General features: G+C 38.7%; 1 protein-coding gene across 1 annotated transcript; it reads left to right on the top strand.

Moving 5' to 3' along the window:
- Positions 1-3,330: 3,330 nt before the first annotated feature.
- Positions 3,331-12,649, top strand: LOC139625912 (N-acetyllactosaminide beta-1,3-N-acetylglucosaminyltransferase 3-like). The gene is made up of 2 exons (XM_071485987.1): positions 3,331-3,636; positions 10,454-12,649. The coding sequence occupies exons 1-2, from the start codon at positions 3,467-3,469 to the stop codon at positions 11,583-11,585; spliced, it is 1,302 nt and encodes a 433-aa protein (XP_071342088.1). The 5' UTR covers positions 3,331-3,466; the 3' UTR covers positions 11,586-12,649.
- The last annotated feature ends 192 nt before the right edge of the window (positions 12,650-12,841 follow it).

Genomic DNA, 12,841 nt, shown 5'->3' with positions numbered 1-12,841 from the left:
CCTCCACAATCTGCTTGTATATTTGAGTTTGTTTTTTTAAAAAAAAATGAAATTATGTAATCGGTGAGAGAAAAATTGCTCATAAATGGAGTTCAGTATCTACTGGGATTTCCTAGAAAGGATGACGAAAATTTGTAATTTCCATTCTTTATGACTTTGAATTGCCATAAATCGTAGATCTGCGTGATAATTACCAAGAGACTTTTGTCAATTAAAATCCCAGGCTTCAGCTTCATTATCATTAGACATGGGCAGAGTGCACTATAAAAAGTGGCTGTCAGCCGCCCATGCCAAACATTTTACGGAAACTATTAGTGAGGTTTTCAGCCCCAAGAACAGCTTCTGTGCTCATTTCTTTGGAAGGATAAATACCATTCTTCCACATTATATCCTTTCCATTTAGTGTTTTGATGATGGTGGTGGAGAGCGCTGTCTCACACATAGCTCCAAAATCTCACATAGGTGTTCAGTTGGGTTGAGATCAGGTGACGGTGAAGGCCATAGCATATGATTCACATCATTTTCACACTCCTCAAACAATCCACTGCCCTCTCATACCCTGTTTGGAAGCATCGGTATTCTGTTTTTTCAGGTTTGTAAAAAAAAATCAGTTGATCATCACTGTCTTGTAAATACATCTGAACAACAATGCAAAGTGAATTGCTTAATCTTTTGTCATTGTGTTCAACACATACTTGTTGAATCTTGACATATTCCTGAACAATAACAAAATGTGCAGGATTGTATCTCATTAGCCCTTTAACAATGACCTGATGAACCTGCTCTGCTGCTTAACCCGAGGCCACATGGACGAAAAAAAGAAAACCAAGAAGAACAGAGCCAAGTCAGATTCCTTTATATAATCCTGATTGCATGCAACACAGAGTCTCAAAGTGTGTTGCCTCAGTTGAACCAGACCCAAATCAAGCTCTCTGCCTTGCTGTCCTCAAGTGAGCTTGGAGCGAGTCCCCCCCCATCCCAAACATGTATTTTGTATTGTATTGGTGTACTACATTATTATATATTGTAGATTAGAGCTGGCAATCGATTAAAATTTAAATTCATTTAGTCTGTGTCCAGTAGAAAGGCCAAGAGGAAGCTGTTATCAAACTTTGTGTAGCCAATAGAAGATCAGATGACATAATATCTTCCTGACAATACACACAAAGTATATATTTGTCTTATTGAGCAAGGCCAGGGGAGGTGGCAGTTCACATCAGGGCACATGGATGCAGCAGTTATTGTTAAAGTGAAACTGCTCTGAATATAGTGCATGTTGTATTATACTATCCTTAAAATTTGGAGCCCCAAAGTAGATTTGCAAGACTTTTTTTTTTTTTTAATAGCTTACATTACAGTACATTACAACAGATTTGAAAATACTTATACCTACTTGGATGTATACAGTACCAGTCAAAAGTTTGGACACACTTTCTCATTCAAGTCAAGGGGAAAGTGTGTCCAAACTTTTGACTGGTACTATATATATATATATATAATGTTACAGCCTGGCTGGCTCTTTCTTCTATGTCTCCTCCCCACTGTGTTCGGGGCGTGGTGCAGCACTGGCAACCTGACCCACCTGAAATATCACCCACTCTCTGCCAGATTGTTCCACTTGCTTTTTCTTTCACTTGCTTGTCTGTGTCTGAATCTGCTCTGTGGTCCAATCCTGACAAAAAGTACGAGCCATTACTACACACACACACACACACACACACACACACACACACACAACTATTGGCCCTACCCAAGAAATATGTATGCACAGGCCTAGCCTTGGTTGGTGTTCTGACATTTGTCCAGTAAAAGAGAGTAAATAGAGGTTCGTCCAGCAGGTGCGTACATTTTGTCAATACCCACTAACCAGGGTTCACAGGAGAGCTCAACACTTTACTCTTAACTTAATTCATTTTATGATACGCAAATTTTGCTTTTTAAAGCATAGAGAGCAAAGTATTATTTACACTGAGAAGCAAGGTAAAGCCACTGTTAAATATTTATATTTATAAATGTCTTTTATTGGATTTATAGCAGGCTTCAAAAGACAGATTTTATCTTCCTGTTAAATGTGTCCATAAACAAGTCAAATTAATTTCTGTTTAACACTGAAGACACAATGCTTACAGCCATTCCACCCTGAACCCGCCCGATCTCGTCCGATCTCAGAAGATGACACAATTTGCACTCTCTACCTTGTGCCTGACTTGCTTGGTCTTCACCAATTCTGGTACAAACAGAAAAGTACTAAACAGGGGCAGCAGTGTGTTTTGGATTTAATACTTTGAATTAAGTAAGAACTGTAATGTTAGGGAGATGATAGTTATAATATTTACACCTTCTATTTGTTACAATTAGTGCATTCATGAGTTCATACTAACATCCACAATGTAGATTCTGAGACAGTCTATTTTAGTGTTTAGGTTATGTTACAGCCTTATTCAAAAATGGATTAAATTCATTTTTTACCTCAAAATTAGACACACAATACCCCATAATGACAAAGTGAAAAAAAGTGTCCTTAAAATTTTTGCAAATATATTAAAAATAAAAAACATCACATGTACATAAGTATGTGCATGTGGGAGCACAAACCAAGCTGGGGTGAAAGGTTCATCTTCCAACAGGATAATGACCCTTAGCACACAGCCAAGATAACAAAGGAGTGGCTTCAGGACAACTCTGTGAATGTCCTTGAGTGGCCCAGCCAGAGCCCAGACTTGAACCTGATTGAACATCTCTGGAGAGATCTGACAACGGCCGTGCACCGACGCTCCCCATCCAACCTGATGGAGCTTGAGAGGTTCTGCAAAGAAGAATAGGAGAAACTGCCCAAAAAACAGGTGTGCCGAGCTTTTAGCATCATACTCAAAAAGACTTGAGGCTGTAATTGCTGCCAAAGGTGCTTCAACAAAGCATTGAGCAAAAGCTTTGAATACTTATGTACATGTGATTTTTTTTCGTTTTTTATTTTGAATATATTTGCAAAATATTTTTCCACTTTGTCATTATGGGGTATTGTGTGTATAAATTTGAGGTAAAAAAAAAAAAAGAATTTAATCCATTTTGGAATAAGGCTGTAACATGACAAAATGTGGAAAAAGCGAAGCGCTGTGAATACTTTCCGGATGCACCGTATATCAGATTAAAATAATTAAGCATTATCATACAGTATAGTATAGGAATATAGTAGGCAGCACTATAATGTTATATCTGCTTGTGACGGAGTTTCAAGGATGGGATCATTTCAACTATTTCATGTAGGCCAACTATTTGGTATTTACTGGATCAGGATTAATCCTAATTTTCATGTTCATTACAGGTATTTGAAATTGTGCAGTGATCGTCGACACTGTCTACGACAGGTACCTCAAAATTGTGCTTGAATGCAAAACTCGAGCAAACGCGCCCTGCGTGATTACCGTCCACCTCGCGTACACGCGGCTCCCTGCAGACGGATGGGCAGATGCCTCCTATTGTAACGGTGTCAGCGGCAGCTACAGGAACCGCCCAGCAGTCTCAGGCTGCGGGCATCATAACCGGAGCGCAGACGCTGCTGTGTGACACAGAATTTATCAAAAACATTTTTTTGTCGCTACGGATGAAACAGATGGAAAAACCGTGCTCCTTTTTCCGGTGAGTACACATGGTCAGCTAGAACATAAAACTGCATATCACGCTTTTTATTAGGCAGCTTCTCAATTAAAAGTTTATGTTTACTTAGCGGAAGTGATTCTCCATTATAGAGTCTGCTACTTTAGGGGAAATATTTCAGATTAGTAGTAGATCTGAACATTAATCGATACATAATGCAATTTAATCCCACTTGACAGATGGCATATAAACCATCAGGTCATAGAAAAAGGCGTCAGACATTAATAGAGGAATTGTTTTACCCCCCCCCCCCCCCCTTTGTCTTCCCTTTTTTAATGAAAACGTTTATTTTATTCTCTTGTCGCAGTCCTCTCTTGAGAAGTCTATAATAGCAACGCGTAGGTCCTGACTCGTCCCGAGAGATTTTTTTTGTTTTCCCCTCTCTAATGCTATCTCTCAAATCCTGCTCTCTGAATCAAACGCAGAGGGATTCGCAGGAAAGGAAACTGATAGTGAAGTCTTTACACGACATTACTGGTAAAATAAATAAATAAATATCCCAGGTAATTTAGAAATATAATAACAGAAACAGATCTAAAGCAACGAATCACAGTTATAGTTTCTCAGCCAGTGTAAATGATCAAGGAATGAAAGTGAAATGAAGTTGGGCTGAAGGGAAATGAAGGGAATATAGAATTACAACATCAATGCATAAAGCCATGATAGGCTCCAGTAGATGAAGTTCACTTTAATTGTATGAACATTTCAGATTTCAGAGTGATGATTTTCTGTGCATACTGAAGCTCAGATCATAATGCTGCAGAGAATAGATTTCAATAGATGTATTCAACAGTCAGTGACTCAGCATGGTGTAGACCTGTAAACTGTACAGGGAAGTTCTACAATAATCACATTTGTCCAGCTGCATGAAGTATTTAAAGGCTCAGTAAACAATCCATTACAAGCAAAATATTAGGCTACTTCGTGTTAAAAAAAGACGTCTCTTAATTTTTTCTTAACTGGTGTACAACTTTAGGACATTTTTGTCCTTTTAATTTGATAACACTCAGGACCATAAGGACAAAACTGTGTGTGTGTGTGTGCTTGTGTATGGTTAGAGAGATAAATTGTATTGTACTACTGATTACAATGCCCAAAAACTACAGTAACATAACATAACATTTTTTTAGCAGTTTTTTTTTTTTTTTTTGAGCAGACACATTTTGTCCTCTGAGGACCTCGGTGTATGTTTTTTGTAAAAGGATGGATGAGGGTAAAAGTTCAGTATTACAATGAATATCTGCTTAAAGTATCACCCCTGTCAACGTCAATCTGTATCAGTGTATCATATTTATAAACTGATCATATTTTTGAGACTACTAACTTCTACTGAGACAACTAACAATAACTGTCACTGGCTGATTATTTTCTGACTAAATAGATTAATCATTTAGTCTATAAGATGTTAGAAAATAGACTGATACACATCTACACATTTTTATATGACACTAATAATATATATATATATATATATATATATATATATATATATATATATATATATATATATATGTGACACTATTGCAAGCTTTATTATATGGACATTCATCCCTGGACCCATAGTCCGGAATAACTTCTTTCAGTTAATGTCTTCAAGTGCCTTTGTCCAACCAATGGCGTAAAACTCAAAAGATATTCAGTTTACAATCAAATTTGACAAAGAGATGCCTCAAATCATCACATCTGAGAAGCAGAGATCAGCAAATTCTGATATGTTTTGTTTAAAAATGACTAAAACTGCTATTCAATTGTTAAAATAGTGGCTGATTAACTCTCTGTCAAATAATAAATTAATCAACTTAACGTTGTAGTGCTAATAGTTTGTAAAATTTGAATCAGCAAAGTGACTAGTAATTATAGATGTCAGATAAATGTTACAATTATATTTTAGGATAAGTAGAGTGAGACAACTGAAAGTATCATGAAAATATGATTATATATATATATATATATATATATATATATATATGACTAATACTATAAACATGAGGAAGAATCATTGTAAATGACTCATCTCATACAACATTAAGATGTATGCCAAGCGTGACAAAAGCCAACCAATTTACTTTGATATGCAAGGTTGGTATGAAAGAACAGGCACTCCCTTTTTTTTAGCGTCTGTTAAGCTGGTTATGGCAGTAAGTTGTGTGGTTTTGCAGCATAATGTCCTCCTATGTTACAGGGTGAGGCTTGTGTTTGGAAAAGTCCTTTTTCTGTGATTTTACAGTAATTATTAAACTTGAGTTGGGAGACTCTCTTTATTCACATTTCACTGAATGAGTATGATAATGACTTCATGCCTGACATCACTTTTGTTATGTTACAGCCTTATTCCAAAATGGATTATATTCTTTTTCTACCTCAAAATTCTACACACAATGTCCCATAATGACAAAGTGAAAAAAGTTTGCTTGAAACTTTTGCAAATATATTAAAAATAAAAAACAAAAAACATCACAGTATTCACAGCCTTTTTATCAATACTCTGTTGAAGCGCCTTTGGCAGCAATTACAGCCTCAAGTCTTTTTGAGTATAATTCTACAGACCCCTATTTCTGGGAGGCTTCTCCTATTCTTCTTTGCAGAACCACTCAAGCTCCATCAGGTTGGATGGAGAGCGTCGGTGCACGGCCATTTTCAGATCTCTCCAGAGATGTTCAATCGGGTTCAAGTCTGGGCTCTGGCTGGGCCACTCAAGGACATTCACAAGAGTTGTCCCGAAACCACTCCTTCGTTATCTTGGCTGTGTGCTTAGGGTCATTATCCTGTTGGAAGATGAACCTTTGATCCCTGTACAGATGTCTCTGTACATTGCTGCATTCATCTTTCCCTCGAGCCTGACTAGTCTCCCAGTTCCTGCTGCCGAAAAACATCCCCACAGCTTGATGCTGCCACCACCATGCCTCACTGTAGAGATGGTACTGGCCAGGTGATGAGCGGTGCCTGGTTTCCTCCAGACATGACGCTTGGCATTCAGGCCAAAGAGTTCATCTTTGTTTCATCAGACCAGAGAATTTTGTTTCTCGTGGTCTGAGAGTCCTTCAGGTGCCTTTTGGCAAACCCCAGGCGGGCTGTCATGTGCCTTTTACTGAGGAGTGGCTCCGTCTGGCCACTCTACCATACAGGCCTGATTGGCGGAGTGCTGCAGAAATGGTTGTCCTTCTGGAAGGTTCTCCTCTCTCCACAGAGCAATGCTGGAGCACTGTCAGAGTGGCCATCAGGTTCTTGGTCACCTCCCTGACTAAGGCCCTTCTGCCCCAATCACTCAGATTGGCCGGGCGGCCAGCTCTAGGAAGAGTCCTGGTGGTTCCAAACTTCTTCCATTTACGGATGATGGAGGCCACTGTGCTCATTGGGACCTTCAATGCTACAGAAACTTTTCTGTACTCTTCCCCAGATCTGTGCCTCGATACAATCCTTTCTCAGAGTTCTACAGACAATTCCTTGGACCTCATGGCTTGGTTTGTGCTCTGACATGCACTGTCAACTATGGGACCTTATATAGACGGGTGTGTGCCTTTCCAAATCATGTCCAATCAACTGACTTTACCGCAGGTGGACTCCAATCAAGTTGTAGAAACATCTGAAGGATGATCAGTGGAAACAGGAAGCACCTGAGCTCAATTTTGAGTGTCATGGCAGAGGCTGTGAATACTTATGTACATGTGATGTTTTTTATTTTGAATATATTTGCAAAAATTTCAAGCAAACGTTTTTCACTTTGTCATTATGGGGTATTGTGTGTAGAATTTTGAGGTAAAAAAATGAATTGAATCCATTTTGGAATAAGGCTGTAACATAACAAAATGTGGAAAAAGTGAAGTGTTGTGAATACTTTCCGGATGCACTGTATTTCACCCATGATGGGGACAGGAGAGATGACAACATTTGGTTTATTGCCACCCCACACCCCATTTAACAGTAGAGCATGTGAGGACAGATGCCAAGCTACCTCATGTCTGCTGTGACGCTCAGTCTGCTCACTCCCGTTTGCCTCTGCTTGCTGTTCGGAGCAGTAATGTCACAGTGCCAGTAGGCCTCAGAGAGAGTTTATATTGGCACTACTGCTTACATCCTGATGAGAGATTTTTTTTTTTGTTTTCCCTCTCTTCAGGTATCTCTCATAGCTCTCTCATAAAAAAAATATATATGGCACTATTGCAAGCTTTATTATATGGACATTCACCCCTGGACCCATAGTCCAGAATAACCTATTTCAGTTCTGAGACATTGAACTCCACCATTGTTGGCAGAGGCAGGGGTCTCTTCATGTTATTCTGTATTTTTCATTGATGCATTAATTTTCAGAGAAATCAGCTTCATGCAATCAGTTTCATATTGTAGATGTGCAACATGACGAGGGTTAACTATTAATAATGGTTTGAAAAACATACAAACACGAATAGAAAATTTATAGTTAACACTATTAATAATGTTATGTTAGCCCATATTTAGTCACAAGTCTCGTGGTAAGTATCGCTCATTTTCATTTACTTAAAGCAACATGAGACGTTGTGAAAGAGGATGGTAGTAATGCTGAACCTACAGGGGGACCTTCACCTGAATCTGTAGCCTCCCTGGCTTTTAAACCATGCACTGATAACAAGCTGGATGGTCCCTCTCTTCTTTAGCCTGAATGATGCAGCGTCCAATTTCCAAAAAATAATTTGAAATTTTGATTCAGCAGACCACAGGACAAGTTTCCATTTCACCTCAGACAGATGTACTGCGTTCGGCTTGTGCCAATCCTGCATGCAGATCCTGTCTGTCTTCATTTTTTGTTGAGGTAGTTCAGAATTTTTCCTTTCAGTGATTTGGTCAGGTCATTTATATGTCACTAACTTTTATTAGTGACATATAAATGTGTAGATCAGTTTCCTTTCATGAGAATCACACTGCACTTGAGTCAGAGAGTAGGCTATGAGAGATACTGTGAAATCACGGAGGGCAGTAGTTTTCTCAGTTTGCCGTCTATAGAGAGACCCTTACTTTGAGTAAGGCACTGTTTGTTTTGTTGTGTGTTTGTAAAGCAATTTTTCTAACTTTTGTTATCTTCTGGGTTGGAACAATGCTTTAATGTCCAAATCAAGCTAGGAAGAGGCTTAAATATTAGTAAAGAATTAATGTTTTGTTTTCCAGTTTGTCATCACTGAATTTGATAGACTTTTATTATATTAGACCAATAAACAGTAGATTACTTTTTAAAGTGAATTAATAATGTTTAGAATAAAATTTAAAAAAAAAAATCTCAGACAGTAATGAAATCAACCAAATCAAGGTGAAGTCTATGTCCAAAACATTGGATCCTAGTCCACTGATCAAGCTCCACCGCCTGAACAATATTAGTCATACAGCTCAGGGATAGCAATTTGCAAGATGGTAGCTGGTACCTCTTGTCCAAAGTGGGAATCATTTTCTGAAATTCCTGTTTGCTAATGGTGTAAATGGGCAACAAGTCTTTTGCCAGGCAGTACGTTATGGAGTCAGTGATTTCTTTAGAATTTTGTGAGGACTTGTCTTATGGCGTGACACTTCAAAAAACACATCAGTAATTTTGCTGTTTTGTTTGGCTTACGTGCTGGCCTTTGGTTGTGTCTTTACTAGTCATGGCCTTCAGGGCTGTGCATTCATCATACCTCTCTCTGTGCTGTTTCAGATGTTGATATAAATTTGTTGTGCTGCCATGTGAGGTAGCGATTTTCATTTGGCGTGTTTTACAGAGTACCTCTTTCTGCTCAATATCACTGCGCTTAAATCCAAAATATCGCCAAATGACAGACACATTGTTTTTCTTGGCCACCAGTTCAATGTCAACCTGCTCGTTAACATCCATCTTCCACCACCAGGTCTACACAACAAGTAGTCATGTGATCACACTGCACGCTTTACTGCCTAAACAGATCACGGCCATCTAATACTGGTTCTCGGCCTTGTCCCTTGCACACAGAGATTTCTCCAGATTCTCTGAATCTTTTAATGATATTATGAACAGTAGATGCTGAAATTCCCAAATTCTTTGCAATCTTATGTTGAGGAACATTATTCTTAAATTGCTGCACTATTTGCAGGTGAACCTCTCCCCATCTTCACTGCACAGAGACTCTGCCTCTCTGGGACGCTCTTTTTATACCCAAGAATCTTACTGACCTGTTGCATATTAACCTTATTAGCTGTGAGATATTCAACCAGGTGTTTTTTTTTTTTTTTAGCATTACACAACTTTTCCAGTCTTTTGTTGCCCCTGTCCCAACTTTTTTGAAACGTGTTGCTGGCATCAAATTCAAATTGCATTTATCATAAAACAATAAAATTTCTTCATTTCAACATTTGGTATGTTGTCTTTTTTCTATTTTCAATTAAACATGGGTTTGCATGATTTGCACATCATCGCCTTCTATTTTTATTTACATTTTACACAGTGTCCCAACTTTTTTGGGAATGGGGTTGCGCATCATCTTTTCAACTTCTGACTAATCTGCAAGCCAACAAATGCCTCCAACAATAAGCACAAACAGAGTGTATTTGCATAGTTTATCTGTCAAACAAAAGTCCAGTACTCAGTCATCTTTTGGTTTTTGTTTGGTATTATGTTTCTTCTCCAGTCACTTGTTTACTTTGCACTGAGATTGTGGCTTCCCACATTTCTTTCTGTTAAACTGAACTAGTGTGACAGTGGCTGGAATGCATGCTGATATCCTAATCTATTTGAGCAACCACTTTCTGATTAGTCATATCAAATGTTTCATGTCTGACTGAGAAGTGTTAATAACAAAACTGACTTTTGTTTTTTTCACTGCAGAGTTTCAAGGATGAGATGCGGAGGAAAAACTTTCTTGCTGGCTGGAGCACTTGGTTTGTTGGTCCTCCATCTCTGTAAAGATTTTATTAACAACAAACCCGTCCCCCTCCACACAGATATGATAGAGAAGGGAAGTCAAACAAGGCAACACACCACAAAGAACTCCTATCTGTACTCCTGGCCAAGATGTCAACAAAATATATCTGCTGCCAACATCACAGGCTTCAGCTCGCTTCCTGGCAATATAAAAGATTTTCTCTACTACCGTCACTGTCGTCATTTTCCCATGCTACTGGATATTCCTGACAAGTGTGGAGGTGTTGATAAGTCTGCAGAAGTCTTCCTTCTTCTGGTCATTAAAAGCTCCCCCGTGAATTACGAACGCCGAGAGGTGCTGCGCAAAACCTGGGCTAAAGAGAGGATACACAATGGTGTGTGGATCCGGAGGATCTTCATCTCAGGAACGATGGATTCTGGTTTTGAGAAAGAAAGGCTGAACAAACTACTTGAACTGGAGCAACAGGAGTACAATGACATCCTCCAATGGGACTTTAGTGACACATTCTACAACCTTACCCTGAAGCAGATACTCTTCCTGGAATGGATGGAAAGAAACTGTCCGAAGGCTCGCTTCCTGCTAAATGGTGATGATGATGTTTTGGCCAACACAGGCAACATGGTCGAGTATCTCCAAAGCCTCAAGGACAATGATGGAAACAAGCACCTCTTTGCCGGCCATTTGATCCAGAATGTGGGGCCCATTAGATCACCAGGGAGCAAGTATTTTATCCCTTTACAGGTACAGGAGTCAGAGTCATACCCCTCCTACTGTGGTGGTGGGGGCTTCCTATTGTCTGGCTATACAGCTTTGGTCATATACAATATGTCCCAGACCATTGTCATTCTTCCCATTGATGATGTTTATTTGGGGATGTGTCTGGCTAAAGCAGGACTAAGTCCTGTTTCCCATATGGGTGTGAAGACTGCAGGACTGCACATTCCCTCCAGCAAACTAGATGGATATGACCCTTGCTTTTATAAAGATGTTTTATTAGTCCACAGATTCCTTCCATCTTCTATGTATCTTATGTGGAAGAGAATGCATGATCCCAATCTGAAATGTAATCACTAATAGAAATTACTGTAGGAGAACCAAACTGTAGCTTAATTATGGTTAAAGTGATTGATAAAGTGATTGTTGACACTTTGCTTCTTGCATCTGCAATTAGGCTGTTAGTGCAGTTACGGCCTTCTTATTTGTGTCACATCTAAAGGGCTGAGCTTACCAGCTCTACCAGTTTGCAGGACCGGTTTCTATTTCTGTGCAAGTATCATGCAGCTGCTTTGACAGACCGAAGAATGTAAAACGCAACAGCAACAATAATTAACATCTAAACAAGGGCTGGGCTGACAGTGACTTAACCTTTTGAGGAAACTCTGAACAATTCTGAGAAATTTCTGAACAGCAGTTGTCTGTAGCTTAGCAACCACAGCAGTCACAGCAGTGGGGTTGAATTAAGAGCAATACCTAGTAGGTAAAATATTTGGAGGCAAGAATGAAAATGTTACATATGTAGTAACACTAACTTGGCAGGGCTTAGCTAACATATAAGCAAATATAGCTTACTGGTGAATATTCAGTGGTTTTCCCATTAGTAATGAGTAAGTAATAAGTAACCAGAAATTAAGAGTTTCAACATTTGATTTAAATATTTCTGTTAAATATTTCTGTTAACTTGTTTAAGTTGTCCCACCCTGACTGCAAAGAGTCTGGAAGATCCAGAAGATGTCTAATCATCCAAAATACATATATAACACTGTGGAGTACCATGGGTGTGTAGGCCCTGTTCAGTTAATTTGCTATTATTTAACTTGTCTGTAGACACAGTCCAGTCACAGCATTTGTACAAACCGGTTTCTGGCACAGCATTTGTTGAAAGTTTCAGTTTGTGTCAGGGTATCTGTGGGTGGACTTTCTTTTGATGATGATTACATGTGGGAGAGTGTGTTTTGGTTTTTGCATACTTATGTAATTTGTGTTAGCTTTATGGTGTGATTGTGTAGGGCTGAGTGTTGATCCATAATTCTGGCTATTAACCGAGACATGTCTGTAGCATTGTCCCAAAAAAACCACAAACAACCAAAAGTTAACACCAAATACCTCTTAGTCATTTTTGCTTTCTGATTTGACTTAAATTATTATTTGGTGAGATATATAAAATCATATCTTATCTTAATGTTTATATTGTGTCAATATTTTGAACAGTGTCTAGATTTAGATATGACAAGTGCGCAGCTATAAGGTATAAGGTGGGGCTTAAACTTGGCGTGGATCCTAACATTATACATTTTATTTATTTTATTTTTTTTAAATGTTTGTCAATGTCT

Source organism: Trachinotus anak, unplaced genomic scaffold, assembly GCF_046630095.1.
Source record: "Trachinotus anak isolate AG129_WGS33_773 ecotype Australia unplaced genomic scaffold, CSIRO_AGI_Tana_v1 ptg000010l, whole genome shotgun sequence".
Classification (NCBI taxonomy): Eukaryota; Metazoa; Chordata; class Actinopteri; order Carangiformes; family Carangidae; genus Trachinotus; species Trachinotus anak.
Note: the sequence above shows the minus strand (reverse complement) of the source record. Positions and strands in the feature narration are given on the sequence as shown.